The sequence below is a fragment of the Balaenoptera borealis genome (assembly GCF_965194805.1).
Source record: "Balaenoptera borealis genome assembly, chromosome: 1".
Lineage (NCBI taxonomy): Eukaryota > Metazoa > Chordata > Mammalia > Artiodactyla > Balaenopteridae > Balaenoptera > Balaenoptera borealis.
The window spans coordinates 83,046,407-83,063,078 of NC_138860.1; the positions used below are offsets into that span (position 1 = coordinate 83,046,407).

General features: G+C 46.0%; 1 protein-coding gene across 10 annotated transcripts; it reads right to left on the reverse strand.

The window, feature by feature from the left end:
* Window positions 1-6,902: 6,902 nt before the first annotated feature.
* Window positions 6,903-15,582, reverse strand: CHTOP (chromatin target of PRMT1). 10 transcript variants are annotated; one of them, XM_082352251.1, is made up of 8 exons: window positions 15,281-15,574; window positions 14,753-14,794; window positions 14,209-14,290; window positions 12,712-12,865; window positions 12,006-12,089; window positions 9,969-10,155; window positions 9,007-9,144; window positions 6,903-7,309 (listed from the first exon to the last, which is right to left on the reverse strand). In XM_082352251.1, the coding sequence occupies exons 3-8, from the start codon at window positions 14,271-14,273 to the stop codon at window positions 7,104-7,106; spliced, it is 834 nt and encodes a 277-aa protein (XP_082208377.1). In that variant the 5' UTR covers window positions 14,274-14,290; window positions 14,753-14,794; window positions 15,281-15,574; the 3' UTR covers window positions 6,903-7,103. The 10 variants fall into 10 exon arrangements, with proteins under 10 accessions (XP_082208377.1, XP_082208379.1, XP_082208375.1 ...); XM_082352253.1 differs by lacking the exon at window positions 14,753-14,794 and having other exon boundaries at window positions 9,969-10,152; window positions 15,281-15,573; XM_082352249.1 differs by lacking the exon at window positions 14,753-14,794 and having other exon boundaries at window positions 15,281-15,573.
* Window positions 15,583-16,672: the final 1,090 nt, after the last annotated feature.

Consider the following 16,672-nt stretch of genomic DNA (forward strand, 5'->3'; position numbering starts at 1 on the left):
CACCTTACACTAAAGGGTAAAGAAATTAAATAAGTCAAGCCTAAATGGAGAATTAAGAGAATCCTTTAAAGAGGGCTCATGGAGCCATAGCTGCCCCAGGTCTACTGGCCTGCCTGCCCTACACAATAAGAGGCCCTTGTCTGGGGATTAGTGGTGGTAGACTGCTGTCACCTTCACCTCAGTCTCCACCCTCGGGGGTCATCCTGCCTGGCCAAGTCACTAGAATGGGTGTGGTAAGGTCAGAGAGCGCACCCAGGCAGGAGAATAGGGCAGCCAGAGGTCACCTGCAACACCTCTCCCACTTGCACTACTGAAACAGATCGGTGGTGTTTCCGGGGGCTCTGAAGAGCTCTGGTCCTTTATGTCTCAATGCAGAAAGAATTCAGTGAGAGGCAAAGTGATAAGAAGTGATTTATTAGAATAGGATGCTTGTGAGGCTAACAAGCAGGCAGGCGAGCGTTGTGCTGCCCCAAGTACTTAGTGGGTTACATTTTTCTAATCAAAGGAAGAGAGGGGAGGGGGAGAAGACCTTCTTTGTCTTTCTTGAGTAGGTGTCACGCTTCCATCATCAGCTCCTCCTCCAGTTTGGGCAGGGGAGTTTTGTCCCTACATGGCCAGGCCAGGACTGTCATGGCACTTTGGAAAAATTATTTCAGGTCTCAGTACAATGAGGGTCTTTCACCTTTCCATAATGATTGTTTTTTTGTGTGCAAAGAGCATGTCCTAGGGGCCAAAGAACATGTCTTGTGGGTCATTAACTTACCGAGCTCACTGGGAAGGATGTGGTCTCATGTCACCATTGTTTAATTGTTTTGGGGCATGTCTCATTCTTCTGTTGTATGCTTTTGTTGCTAATCAAGTTAGCTTGGTTTTGTTGTTAAGCGAGCCAATCTGGCTTTGATGCTAAACGACTTGCTCTGCTTTATGAGTCAAGCAAGCCCACATTGTTGCAGGATTTTCCCATTAATTTCTTGAGTGATCATTAATCTTACTGTGGTCTCCCAAAGCCCCCCTGAAGTTTTCTCTCTATCTACAATCCCCTAATGGGGTTTCTGAGCTAACTGTTTGATTATCCTACTCTAACCCTAACACTACCAGCTAAAAGTTGGAGACAGAACATAAGCAGTCTGGAGATGTGATTTCCTGATAAGAGGCTGGAGGTGGTGCCTGGGGAAGGTTCAGGGTCAGAAACGAGATGATATGCCTGTGGACTTAAAAAATTATTCACAACCTAAAAGTTGAGAGTTGTGTTTTATTCAGCGGGAATTTTTAGGACTTCAAGCCCGGGAGGCAGCATCTCAAGTAACCCTGAGAGAACTGCTCAGAGGAGGCGAAGGGGGGAGCCAAGTTCTACAGATTTTTTGCAACAAAGGGCAGGTAGCCGGGAACATCAAAAGATTATGGTTAAAGAAAACCAGATAGGGCTTCCCTGGTGGTGCAGTGGCTGAGAGTCTGCCTGCCAATGCAGGGGACACGGGTTCGAGCCCTGGTCTGGGAAGATCCCACATGCCGCGGAGCAACTGGGCCCGTGAGCCACAACTACTGAGCCTGCGCATCTGGAGCCTGTGCTCCGCAACAAGAGAGGCCGCAACAGTGAGAGGCCCGCGCACCGCGATGAAGAGTGGCCCCCGCTAGCCGCAACTAGAGAAAGCCCTCGCAGAGAAACGAAGACCCAACACAGCCAAAAGATAATAATAAATAAATAAATAAATAAATAAATAAATTTAAAAAAGAAAAAAAAAAAAGAAAACCAGATATCCCAAGTTAAGGAGTTTAGTGCTTTTCTATGTATGGGAAGATGCAAGAGTTCTGGGCTCACTGAAATCATTCCTTTGATATGCACCTCAGCTACCTGGGGCCAGTATTCTGTATTTTCACATCCTGAGTTTCCTCCGTGCTCACCGTAGGGAGTGGCTGCAGGTTGATGGCTGCTAGACGGCAGGTATTCTTTCCTTCCTGAGTTCCCTCAAGGCTCACCAGCTCACACTGGAGGGCTGCAAGCTGATGACTGTGACATCCTTTGTTTACTGATATGGCAGGAAATATTCCATTCCTCATGCCTCCACTGTTGACAACTGTGTCTATATGTGTGTTTGTGGGGAGGGAGAGAGCAGGAGGTGAGTCCTTAAAGATGCCCGGAACCCAGGGAACTGGAGGCTTGGGCACCCTTGCCCTTCTCACATTGAAACCAAGTGGGGCCCTGTGGGGCTCCCAGCCATGGAGGCCCTTTCGTCTCCCATTTCTTGTAGGCAAGACTTCAGCCTCCATGACCTTCCCTGAGTTCCAGATTCGAACAGTTGCTAATCAAGGGAGGGGCCGCCAAGAAACCACCTGAGGCAAGATTAAAGGGACCAGAGAAGCTCATCAAGATTAGGCGACCGACCACCTGAGAGGAGATTAAGGGAGTGCCAGTCCTGCTCACACCCTAATCTTGGCAGAGACCCCCCCCTCTGAACCATATAAGACCCTCATCAAATCCTCCCGGGTTGGGACACATAGTTTTGTGAGGCAGAAGTCCAGTGTGTCCCCTTTGCCTGGCAAAGTAGTAAAGCTGTCTTTTTTATTTCACCCAAAACTCTGTCTCCGAGATTGGATTTGGCACCGGTGTACAGAGAGGCTGAGCTTTTGGTAACAACATTGCCTGGAGAATCAGCGTGAGAGGTAGTGGGAGGGCTGGGGTTGCAGTGGGATGGACAGGACAGCCCACGGGAAGAGGAGAGGGGACACAGAGGCCAGGCCAGGCCAGGTCTCCTCCCAGGTCCCAGCCTCTCTGGGCCCCTTGCCTCCCTTCTAGGAGCCACCCCCTAGGCCTGTCCCATTTACAGTGCTGGTCTGGGTGCTGTTCACTGCTGGTGGGTGGGTATTAGCTGAAACTACCTGACAAGGCCGCAGGGGGCCTGGAGGAGGGGAGGAAAGTGCTGCCACTTGGACTTATGGGGGCTGGAGGCCTGTCCTCTGCCAGCCCCTCTTGCCTGGAAGCTTAGCTCTTTCCAGGGTATGAGGCCATAGTGAGTGGGTAGCTGTGGTGGAGGCTGGGTTGGGTGGCAGATCAGGCATCATGGGGTCACCACACGGGGACACTAAGGAGACAGACAAGAGCAGGCCAGGGAGAGGCATATGCCATGTGCTTTCTCCACTGTGGTTGCTCAGGCCACCCCTGACTCCTGTCTCTTGTGCTGATGGGCATCCCAGACGTCAGATAGCTAGGAAACTGCTGAGGGTGTGGCCTGCCCAGGTTCAGGCCAGCTCTGTTTTGTTTTAGCCTAACCTAATAGTTTCCCAGTCTCCATGGTCCTCCCTCTAGCCTGTTTTCACTTCCTACCACCATTCTGTATAAATCATCCCATGGCACTCTCCTACTTAAAGTCCTCAATGACTCCCCACTACCCAGAGCATAAAGGCCAAGGTCTTTAGCAGACAATTAGGCTCCAGGCTACCCAATCTGATCAGTTGTGTCTCCCACCCTACTTTGAAGGACCACTGAACACACTTTCCCTGCACCTTTGTATTTGTTCCCTCTCCTTCGAATATTCTTCCCCCCTTCTCTGTTAAACTTTCCCTTGACTTTCATATTCTGGCTCATCAATCTCTTCTCTGTACTCCCAATGCCTTTCTAACAAACAATGCCTTGTTTGTGTCTGTTTGGCAAGCCCTTGGCAGATGGTGGCTGAATGAGTGAAAGGCTGACCCAGGAGCCAGGCTGACTCTCTTTGTCCCACTCTGCTCTTCCCGGGACACTCACGAAGGATCGAGGATGGCAGAAGTGGGCGCAGGCCTCAAGGAGACTCTGGGAACTGCAGTGAGCAGTGAGTGGAGCTGGAGGGTCCATGACTGGTAGGGAAGTTCCTTTGCCCACTGTTGGGGAGGAATTCTTCAACTGGTAGGAGGGATATAGAGGAGGCAGAAAGGGAAGGGGCCTTAAGCTCCAGTGGTTGCCTCACTGCCCATCTTCACTGGGACCCACAAAGTAACCCCCCCCACCCCGCTCCTCCCCAGGATGCCTCAGGGTCCCCTGACCACTAGATCTGTTTGACATTTTCGTAGTTAGTAAAGATCACACAGGTGCTAGAAACAGCAGCCCCAACCTGGTCTTAGTTCACTACCCTGCAAGTTGGGCCAGTGCAAGAGATGGGTGTAGAGGACACGGGGCAGGTCTTTTTGGACAGACACCTGTGGGCACTAGGAGCACTGAGTCAGCAGGACGAAGTGGGACTGGAAGCACCCCGGGCAGGGCAATCCTCAGCTGGAAGAGGTTGACCCAGGAGAGTGAGCAGCTAAGGCACACCTGGCACCTCGGGAAGTTCCCGTTTCCTGAAGGACCCAGTATCCTGGCCCCAGCTTCTCTTCCTTAGTCTAGGGGCCGAGGCATCCAGGAGCTCTGTTCTGAAATGGACCTCTCCCTCACAAGGGAATTACATTAGCCGATGGACTGGCGGTGGTGGGAGGCCTCAGACACTTGCTGCCACCCAGTACACCCCTCACCTCTCATTTCCTAACTCCCTCAACACTTTGCTTTTAGCCTGGAACCTTGCCAAAAGTATACGGGGTGATCTCTGGTGTGGGCTCCATGGAACTGGAATTGGGCACTGTGAGACCCAGACTCATACTGCTGGCCCCTCCCCATCTCTCCCTCAGCTAGTTACCCCATCCCTTGAATAAGCTTCAAAACCGGTGCCTCGGGCTTCCCTGGTGGCGCAGTGGTTGAGAATCTGCCTGCCAATGCAGGGGACACGGGTTCGAGCCCTGGTCTGGGAAGATCCCACATGCCGCGGAGCAACTAGGCCCGTGAGCCACAACTACTGAGCCTGCGCGTCTGGAACCTGTGCTCTGCAACAAGAGAGGCCGCGATAGTGAGAGGCCCGCGCATCGCGATGAAGAGTGGCCCCCACTTCCCGCAACTAGAGAAAGCCCTCGCACAGAAACAAAGACCCAACACAGCCAAAAATAAATAATAAATAAATAATAAATAAATTTAAAACAACAACAAAAAAAAACCCGGTGCCTCTTTCACTCCTTATTCTTACACAGAGGATCTCAGTGGAGGGTGGTGCCAAAAGCCACCAGATTAAAAATATCCTGAGGGCACATATCTGTTAGCTACCTTGAAGGAAGGTCAAAGTATTTGGGAAGGACAGGGCTGGGGAAAAAATCCCAGGGATGGGTCATCCCAAGTTGTGTGGTTGCGGGGTAGAAGGACTCACTCACCCTGCAGCTCCCTCCCTTTCTCCCAAAGGTATTCTGGAGGCCCTGCAAGATGACTGACAAAAGGCTACCAGTGGATGCGAAGTTCGCATGGGGTAGCCTGCCCACTGCCAATCAGTACCTCTCCCACAGAAGAACGTTGGTGGCTGACTGGAGTTTGGGATCTAAGGAACTATCCTTTAAATTGGCCTTGCCCACACAAAAATACCTTTTTCACTCTTTCCGATTAAAGGTTATAAATACTTGTCTGGGCTAAAGACCTCCAGTCTCACACTCCACTTCTATTAAGAATAAGTAGAGTTCAGACACTTCAAAACTAGGTCTGATTGGTTATGTGAGCGTGGCTCTGTCCTAACCCCGCATGGTCTTTTCAAGCTCTCCCTTCTACAACTAAACTTGCTTCTCAATCCAGAGGTTAAGTAGCCCAGGTCATACAAATGGGATTCAAGTTCAGGTTGTCCTGGCCAAAATTTCCTTCCCAGTCTACAATCACACACAACCTCCCAACAGTTTAGGGTACCAGGTAGCTCAATGGCAACTGGTTTGATTAGAGGTGGTTAGCTTCTTTTCCCTTAAACAGCACAGGGGAAAAGGGAAACCAGGGCCAGGGTCCTCGACTGCCCCCGAGACCATTATGTTTGAGCTTCCTATGGACCAAATGTGTTGGTACATTACTCTGTGTGGTTAATCTTACCTCGGGGATTATTCAAAAGAGGGCAAATTGTTCACTTTCTGCCCCAAAGTCACATCCCCCTCCCACCCCAAATTTTAATACAACTATGAAGGACTCTCAACTCTACAAGGGGTATATCAAAATATTGTTATAGTGGCCATAATATTTCAAAGAGCCCAACAAATAAAGAGAAAGTCCTGACTGGATTTCAGAGAACAATTTCTTGTTATAATGAACCAGAAACAATAGACTCTACTGAAACTGGAACAGTTGACAGAATAGGGCTGAACTTAATTAAAACTTCAAGGGGAATAAGGGTCAAACAAAGTCAATGAATGAAGCCCAAGATTGGCCTGGTATAAACATAAGGATAATAGCATTTCAGCATGGATATCTTCTGACCCCTCCCACCAGATATCTGCCATCAATTTCCAGCCCTTTCCCTTCTGAAGCATCTGCCAAACCAAACGGCTTTCCCCACTCTTTTGTAGGTGTAAGCCAATCCAAAAATACCCTCTTTGGGCATGATGCAAAGCCAAGAGGAAAAGTTTATAATTCTCATTCCAGGGTAGAAAGTGCACATACCTGACCTAGTACACTGGTTATGTGGTGTAAATGTACATGGTAATAACTTTAATCAAATCAGAGCTGCTACCGTGTGTAACTTGTTAGGTGGCCCTGTAGCTATGTCAAAGTTCCTAATTTACTTTACTAAAACATCAGCGTGGCAGAATGCATTTTTGAGCTCCAGATGTTCTAAACACTTTTAAGAGGCTCTTTAAAGATGATGCAGAACAGAACTGTAACTCAGAAACCTAGACATTAAGGAGGGACATTGATGGGCTCTTTCTGGTACTTTTTCATGGGAGATGAACAGAGGAAATGTCAGAATGTCAAAGCATATGACAAGTGAGGGAAGGCAGAGCGGGGAAGAGGGTGTACTAGCCACAAGGCCAACAAAGTCATGTTCAAAGAGAAGTCTGGGCAAAGGAAAAAAACCCCAAACAACAACAAAACAAAATCCAAGTCAGAGGAAAAAAGAGTTTCATACAACACAGTATCAAAAAGTAAAAGGAACACACTAAATGCACAAACTGGTGGCAAGTCAGTCCATAGCCTATTATGATAGGTCCTTCCAGCATCAATCAAGTTTCTTCTCATCTGTTATCTCAAGGTTATTTACAGATGTGTGACTTTAACAAGAATCTCACAGGAGGGTGGGCAGGCTTCAATCATTGGTTTCGGGATCTGTCTGAGCCATGTAGGCATCCAACTCCGCATCCAGGTGTCCTTTCGTTTTTGACATGTACGCATCCAGTTGGTTGTCCAGCTGCTCCTTGGTCAGTACAGGGCGAGCAAGGGCACCTCTCCCTCGTCCACGGCCTCGTCCTCTGCCTCCAAAGCCCCCTCTTCCCCGACCTATCATACCCCGACCTGGCCCAAGGGAAAAAAAAGAAAAACAGTTACAAGTAAGTTTAATTGGTGCTATGGTAAGTAAATGCCCCTTAGAGCAGTGGGGCCTAGCTGAGAAAGGCTGAAGGGCAGGGCAAAAGAGGAGAAATCTGGAAAAACAGGAAACATACTGGGTAGAAAGCAACACATGGAAAGCACACATAATGAATCCCTTATTACATGCTCATCTCTAAATGCTATTTAAAATTTTTTTATTCTATCAACAAAGTAAGGGAATATAGTTAACTGATAATTAAAAATTTCTTTATCTCTCCTAAGACAGAGAAACTAAAATTTGAGACTCGCTACATAAGTTTACAATTAAAATACAAGTACATTAAAGATAATCCCATTTAGTAAGATAGGGAGGAAGTAACAAGGGCACAGAGAAACAGGAGTGTGAAGCTAGACAGTTTTCAAATTAAACTTTACTGGAGATCCTTCTGAAAAATTAGCTCGTCTCCTCAAATTTATCAAACCTAATGAACTGATCCTATGTCAGGAGACTGGGGAGTTATTCTGACATAGGAACAATGAAGGGAATTGGGGAAAAACATTTTGAGTAGTCCCAGCCATTTCTATCTCCCGATTCTATTCACATTTTAACAATTATGGTTATCTGAGAGGTGGTTTCAATTCACTTAACAAAACATACCCAGCTTTCTGAAAAGCTACTTCAGACTCCTCCCCGCCCAATCCCTGTGATGTCTCTCTCAGAAACCAAGTCAAGATAATTTGGAAACATGCTATTTCATCCTGAAACCCAAACTAGCTTGTACTTCACTCAATAAGCCAAGCAACATATAATGCGAGAGAAGAAAACAAGCCCTTGGTTATCAAATTTCTTTTCCCAATAGTTATTATCCCCTGGCAACTTCAAGGTCATAAATTATGGAAGACCCACCACACACTTTAAAAAGACCAAAGCAAATATACCCAGGGGCTACAAGAATATATATTTATTTTTCCTGGACAGGTGTTGCTGGGAGTTTTCCACTAAACTCTAAGCCAGAAAACTCCCATGAGATTTGGCATTAACAGCAACACCATTAAAAACTCTCTTCCAGTCTGGGCCATGAGGTCACAGGACAAATATCACTAAGTCTCAAGGTAAGATTATCAACAAGAGTCAGTTAGTTAACTGACACAATACCATCTTGCTTTTTCTACTTTGATCAAAAAAAGTCATCTCTGGTTTCGCATGGACACAAACTTTATCTTGAATTTACTTGGTTTCAGAGTCAATACCTAGCTCCAAGCCTCACCATCCTCTTAAACTCTGCTTCATTTCTGTACATCTCCCTCCTTTCTCTTCTTAGACTCAAAGTGGGTTTTGAGCTATGGGGTGGGGTGTGTGGTGGTGGGTCAGGGACAGAAAAAGATAAAACGTCAAACTGACCATTCTGTCATTTTTAACAATACAATTTAAATTTGCAAGAGCCTGAAAGAAGTCTGAATATAATCTGGCTCTGTAACACATACCTGACTGTTCTTGGAAAACCCAGGACATACCTCCACATTACCAGCATGTGAATTTAGAAAATAAGCCAGTTTCATAAAACAAACAAGACAAACAAATAAGCCTGCCTATGACTTAAAGCTGTGCAGAAAGGTGGCTCTGAGTTTTGAAGGGAGAGAAATAAGGGGAAGCTAGTCTCTGAAGTTGGTAGCTGACTAACCTCTACCACCGATTCCGCCACGACCCATAGCTCCACGCCCTAGGCCCCCTCTCCCAGGACCTCCACGACCTCGAACACCACCTCTTCTTAAGCCCATTCGGGGAGCTACGGCTCGTCCACCTCGGAGCAGGTTTTGACCTTGGAGAGGAGGCATACAATGTATATGCAGGTAAATCCAAGAGAGACAAAGTAGATTCTAACCAAAGGAAGGCGGTGAGGGTTAAATGAGAGTTAATTCAGTTAATTTTCAGGTTGGGTGGGGCAAGCTGCACACTGAGTGTGAAAAGATTAAGCTGCTCTTTATTCAATCAATTCAACAAGTCTGACCACAAATCCACTTTTGGAAGAAGCTGGGAGTTAAGTCAATTAGTTAAGTACATACATCTAATGAGTATCTATTGAATAATCACAGGTAGGTGCCTAGCATTATGGCAGATTTAAAAATAAATGATATGGTTCCTGCTCTCAATACAGTTTTGTAGGGGACAAGAACTATATAGAGAACAGTATAACAGTGCCTAAAATGTAACATATAGCTAAGTGCTATTGGTCAACTTGTCCTCTTTTTTCCAGATGTAATAGAGTATTTCACTAGAACCAGGAACAGAGATGATTAGTTAAGATATAGGCCAACAGGCCAAGAAGTTTCTTAGATTTGACTTATTTCTAGAACTTGAATGTGCTTCGATTCAAGCAGCAGCAGGGTGTTTTAAAATGGAATGGAGATGACATGAATTACCTGTTGTAACGCAGGTCCTAGCCTCTCACCATTGCACATTATCAGAAAAGGAATGGTATCGATAAAAAACATGCAGCACTATTAAAAATATGTGATTTCAGAAGTTATTAATTATATTAATACAAATTCAGGCTTAAAGATGTTAAACAAATGTGTCCATAAGCAGCCCAAGAGAAAAGGGAAGGGGGTGTGGCCCGACAATTATCAGGTACAGAGCACTGACCTCGGAGCGACATCCCGCCCCTAAGTAGGGTTCTTGTGGCACGTCCCCCACGAAGTCCTCCTCTGGGCAAGCCTCTCTGGATAATGGGCAGGCCTCGTCCTCCGATTGCTCCCCTGGCCAGGGCCCCTATTGGTCGGCCTAACCGTGCCTGGATGTTACTCTTACCCAGGCGCTGCTTTAAGCTCTTCTGGAAGAAAAGGTGTTAGGGAATTGAGATCAAAAAAGCAATCCAATGGGATTTATCAACTCAAAGTGCAGAGAAAAAGAAGCAAGTGAGATGTCTGTGTGGCGGGAGATAAACCTGCACGGGGTGTCATAAGGATCCCAAACCAGAAGCAAGCCTTTGCCTCAGAACATGGTAGAAAACAAGGAGAATTCTGATCCAGAGCTTCTAAGAAGCTTGAGTATGGTTCCATGAAATTGGCATCACCACAAATTACCTCACTAGTTTGGCTACAGAAGTCATATACCACTACTTGGAACATAAGTTTTAATAAGAACACTGTATTTCAAATCCTGGATTCTGCTGTTTTTGAACCACCAGTTGACAATGACAGGACTGGATTCATACCTGCCCAAGGACTACCACTGTCTTCAAAGGCTTACTCAAACACCATAGGAAGTTCATCACACTCTGGGCAAAGTTTAAATTACAATTTCATTTGAATTCTTGTGACTTAAGAACAAGTTTGATTTCTCAGTCAAAGAGGCCAGTGTGTTCCATTTTTCCTCTGAGTATCTATCTCCAGACGGTCCACTTTTTACCTTAAGATGTAAATAAACACAAAAAAGTCAAATCTCCTTTCCTTACATATCTTAAATAGCCGTAATTCCATGTCTACCTTTGCAAACAGCTCCATTAATTCAGTATAATGACTTTTAATTCAAAATAAACACATAACTCAAATGTATCTCCATAGAAAGCTAGCCAAACCTGCATTAGAATTAAGACAGTTTAGCTATAGTCATAAAACTCAGGGCCACATTTGAGAACAAGGACATACCATAGATAGAAATTTTTCAATAATCTGTCCCTCAAAGAGAAACTACAAAGACCACATCTCAGACAATTAAAATTCCTTCAGAGGAAAGGGTGACCGTGTAGCCTTGAACACCACCAAAGCCCTAGCAAACCTGTTCTCCTATAACGCCGTAAGTCAGTATGAACGAAAATAAATTATGCGTCCTCAGGCTTCACCCACAAATGACTACAAATGATTTTCTCTGCAACCATATGCTGCGAGTTATTATTATTAGCTTTCTAGCATGAGATCATAAACTGCTTCTAATCAGAGGGGCAGGCTCTGAACAACATGAGGTCAGGACTTCTTTCTACAAGTCTCTTGTGTTTAGTCATCCTTGGTACATTCTCCCAAGATCTGTGCTTGAAGGGGAGAATGCATAGTACTTAGAAGTTCTTCTCCCTTCCCATCCCTTACCTGCCACCAATACTAGTCTCTAACATTGAAAAGAAGCTGAAGGATGTCAACTTTATCATTCAGTTTCCACTCTAGAGCTGTGCTATATGCTAAGGTAACCACTAGCCACATGTGGCTAATTTAAATTACAAGTAAAAAAATAAATAAATAAAAATAAAAATTTAAGATCCTCAATGGCACTAGCCACATTTTGAGCGCGCAACAGTCAATGTGGCTAATGGCTACTGTATTGGAGAGCACAGATACAGAACATTTCCAACACCGTGGAAAGTTCTATTGGACAGCAGTGCTCTAGAGGCTACTTTCTTCTGCACAGCCTCTGTTCCAAGCTTCTTATTAAAAGGTCCTTTGGAATAATATGTCAGAGACCTGTCTTCAACAATTTTTAATATTTACTCTTAGAAAACAGTGGCGCCTTTTACTGCTTTCCTGAGTCTGGAATGAATGCAGCCACTCCAAGGCTTAAGGCAGCTGAAGCAGAAGGCCTTGTTTATTTTTGGTCAGTGAGCCCAGTGGTTCAGGGTGGGGGTGGAAGGGTGTTATATTTAACTGCTGATTTTATGCACAGCCATGCAGTGCTACCAGTTAAAGTCCTTACAGTTGCATGGCACCGCCCTCCAGACGCCCAGCCACAGCTTGGACATATCCTTCCACAGCCACTGTCCGGACTTGCATATAAAGTCTATGAATAATAAAGAGCAGGTTTTATTTCAGATCTGAATAGGATTATCTCTTACTGGAAATTTGAAAGAGAACCCGCTAACTCTTAAATTAATTACTCAGTGTTCTCGCTCTACTTTACTGACAAAACTTTAGGTGCTGTGGAGATGAGGGTCACCCCACTCTTTCTACTGTTTAGCATTGAAAGCCTTTGACTAAGAGGCCTTTCAGACTCCGTGTATTAGGGAAGAAAGAATAAAATCATTTCCCTAATTTGTAAAGCATTTAATGAGAAATAAAGGATTTTTTGAAGATCATCTAAAACAGAAACCAAAATTTCTTTGTGGAAAAAGCCAGTGCATCTATTTTAAGGGCAAAGGATCAGAGAACAAAAGAGATTAATACTCATTGATAACACAGAAACAGGCCACCTTGATGGCAAACTCCCTAAAAGAGAAAGACAACAAAAAGTTACTTATTGGTACCTGCCAAAATGAGAATTCTCTGAACTTCTCTTTCCTCCAGAGAAGTTCAGCTTTTGCCCTGAGCCACCTCGTAATTATCCATGGCGTCCTGACAGCCTCAGTGGACTACCTGACAGGGATCACCAGCTGCTTCTGGAGCATTAAGACCCATTCTCTCACCTGCTTAAGTTTTAATGCTGCCTGGACAGAGGGTCTATTCTCCATCTGCTGGGCCAGTCTTCTGTTTCTGGCACTGGCTAGCTGCTGTTGTTGCTGCATCGAAGCCCGAATATTCACTGGCATCGGCTGTTTGTTCTTCAGCATATTAGTAAAGCTTCAAGGTCGAACAAAATGGATGTTTAAATAAACGCTTTATTACAAAACATTTATTGGCATTTTCATGGCTTGCTAGACCAGGAGCTCCAGATCCCACGAACTTTAAGTAAAGTGGTACACTTAGATCAAGGCTGATGTGGGTTAAAGACTCCTCTGCTTCCACAAACTTGCAAGAATCAGAAACTTAGAAATGCAGCTAAGTGTAGCACATTCAATCAAAAGTGATAACAAGGGCTCAGGTAACGGCTTTTAGAGAGGTAGAAAGTATGAAAAGCACGCAATAAGCAGATATGATGACAAGAGACAGAAGATGTAGTTTCAAAGACAGACAAAGCAAGCCAAAACCTTTGGGGACCTGCGGGTGCATTTTAAGGGCAAATATAAGGAAGGACTAGAGCACCTTCAAAGCCCATGGAAATGATACACCCACATAAATTATAGGAGCATATCACATTCTCTATTTGTTCACGTAGTAACATGAATATGGAGAATTAGTGTATCACTAAGGGATAAAGATAAGTACATATGCTTCAGAAAAGGCAAACAAACATAAGTAAATCTTTTAGTGGTCTAACATCAGCTTAATAAAGTCACTGGTCGAAGGCACTCAATGAACAAAGCTCTCAGAGACAGAAAGTGCCTTTAAATGCCTTAACTTTTCTTAGTGTCAAATGATTACTTTTTCTGACTCTAAGTGATTATTTCTGAAAAAGTTAAGATTAGTTTAATCATTTAAGAGCTTGTGAAGACACTCTTCTATTATTCCTGTCAAGGTAAGTTTAATGGAATGAAAGAGAAGAACATTCAATTGTAAAAGAATTGAAAGCAAAAACAAACTAAAAGCAGAATGGAAAGAAAGTGAAATGGAGCAAAGCGAGTGCCTCTTACAAGGCCCAAGAATGATATTCAAGGGCCTTTGGACATATTCATAGCTTGCTACCCGCCTCTTACAGGCCAGACACAACACTGCTGGCCTTGGACTGGGCAGCAAGCCTACTGCAGCTAGGGTACCATGCTACCGAGCTGCACCACCCCTGTATCAATGTAAAAAAAAAAAAAAAAAAAAAAAAAGTGAAGAAAAGGGAGGGTGTGAGGAGTCTTTTTAAAATACATCCCACCAGATAAATATTTCAGACAGCATAACATAAAAATCTACTGATAAGGGGTTTTGAAACAACCGCCCAATTTGTTTTGTGTACCACATACGATGCAACTAAGAACAGAGGTCTGTAGCCTTCTGTTGGTATTTAGTTTAAAACCGGTTTTTGTGCATTGGACCCCAGGGCCAATTTAAGTAATGTTTTCTTATGAACGAGCTGAAGTTGCTGTTGGCTGCCTCACCGCTCATTTAGAGACATCTTGGTGGTGCTTTTTAGCACAACTTTCGGCGCTGACTGTGCAGCCATCTTCAAATCCCGAGAATCTACAAAGGACAATGGACAGAATGAGCAAATGAGAATGACGACCACCTCATTTCAACAAGTGCCAAAGGCCCCAACCAAAAATGAATGAAAAGGCCTGTATCAATGACTATTGACGATCACACCAAAACTCATTTCAGGTGCTTAAACTTAAAAAGCTAGCTACCTCAAACTAATAAACTCCAAGGCCACAGGACAGAAAATATCTGCCCAAGCCTCCAAAATAGCAGACTTAGACCTAGCCAAAGAAAGTGTTAAGAGTCTGGCTTTTCATCTAGAGCGGTCCTTCTCAACCTTGGCTGCAAGAAGTTTTTTTTAAAAAAAACAACAAAACACAGAAGCCTGGGCCCAAACTATTTAAAGCACAATCTCTGATGGTGAGGTCTGGGGATCAGCAACTAGAAGGGGAAAAAAACCCAAAAAGTCTACCTCGAAGGGGGAAAAAAAAAAAAAAAAAAGTCTACCTCGGTGCTTCTCTTGTGCAGCCACAACTGAGAACCACTGATCTAGAGAGATGACACAAGCATACCAGTTTCAGAATCAAGTAGGAGCCTTAGCAAGGGCCTGCGGAGCTGGGGGAGGGAGGGAGTAGGCAAGGTTTCCCTAAATGGGCATTCACCTGGGAGTTCGCTCCCGGAGAGCGCTCCACAAAATTTAACCCTGAAGCCGCCATTACTTTCCAACGTTCCCTAAAGTCGTGTAGTCCTCCTTTGATCTCCCTTCCCTCTCAAAGCCCTGTGAGAACCGCCAACGTTGCTCAACCCACCAAACAACATTCTTTTTTAACCCTATCAAATCCCCACCTTTTCCATCAATCCCGCGGCGAGTTTCCAGTCCGGGGTCTCCCCCGCCTCCCTCTCAGGGGCTCCGCCCCCTCCGGGGCCTCCATCTCGGACACCCTGTCTGCCTCCGCATCCCGCCAGCTCCCGTTCCGCGTCCGCCGGACCCCTCCGTTCCCCAGGACTCTTGCCCTCCTCACCACAGACACGTACCGAAGGAAACGGACGCCAGTGCTCCTCCCGGGGCTGCCACCACGGCTGCGGCAGGCGGGCCGGGGGCCGGCCGAATCTAAGTTGATGGTGGAGGGGCTCGGGTTAACTTGGTGGGCGGTTAGTTAGATGTGTTAAGCGGTAGATTGCTAGGTTAGTTCGTTGCTGTTGGCTGGCTGTCCGGTTGGCCCGTTCGCCTGCTAACCGGCCTGCCCTTTCCTGCCTTTCACCACAGCGGCTGCCGTCAACTCCCGCTCGGTGTCGAAAACAAAATGGCCGCCACACCCAGTACGGAGAGGGACCGGCTAAAATGGCGTCGACGCAGTTACGTTATGCGTCAGATCCGCCGCACCACTAAGGGGCCGAAAAATTTGTGCCACGCCTGCGCGGGATTAGGGCGGAGCCCTAGGGAGAAGGCGGGGCTTTAGCAAAGGCCTGGTCTGTATTAAACGCAGCCCTTCCCCCCGCCCCGCCTAGGAAGGGGCGTGGCCAAGTGGCATAGCTCTGTTTATTTTTGGAAAATGGATTATTTTTTAAAGCTTTTAAAAAATATGTATTTATTTGGCAGCATTGGGTCTTAGTTGCAGCATGCGGGATCTTTAGTTGTGGCATATGAACTCTTAGTTGCAGCATGTGGGATCTAGTTCCCTGACCAGGGATTGAACCTGGGCCCCCTGCATTGAGAGTGCAGAGTCTTAGCCACTGGACCACCAGGGAAGTCCCTGCTCCCGGGTTTTAAGGGGGCTGCGGGTTAGTAATTTGGGTCGCTGGGGCTGATTCGGTCCACCCGAAAAAGATGTTCGTATTTCCTGGCGCATCCCTCCACCCCTCAAGCTAAGGCAGACGGACTACAATTCTTTATGCGGATGTTCCTCCGTCTCTCTCTTTTTTTTTTTTTAAATTAATTAATTTTATTATTTATTTTTGGCTGCGTTGGGTCTTTGTTGCTGCACGTGGGCTTTCTCTAGCTGTGTCGAACGGAGGCTACTCTTCCTTGTGGTGCACGGGCTTCTCACTGCAGTGGCTTCTCTTGTTGCAGAGCACAGGCTCTAGGCATGTGGGCTTCAGTAGTTGTGGCACACAGGCTCAGTAGTTGTGGCACGCAGGCTCAGTAGTTGTGGCACACAGGCTTAGTTGCTCCGCAGCATGTGGGTTCTTCCTGGACCAGGGATGGAACCCGCGTCCCCTGCATTGGCAGGCGGATTCTTAACTACTGCGCCACCAGGGAAGTCCCTCCTTGGTCTCTCTTGTGGACCACTGGGCCCAGGTAATTGGCACTGGCTCTCTCCTCATCATTTGCCTTGGCCCCGGTCAGAGGGTTGCAGATTGCTACAAACGCCCCAGCCAAGGCCTGGGGGCCAGTGCTGGGTGCACACCTCTACTAGATCCTGCACC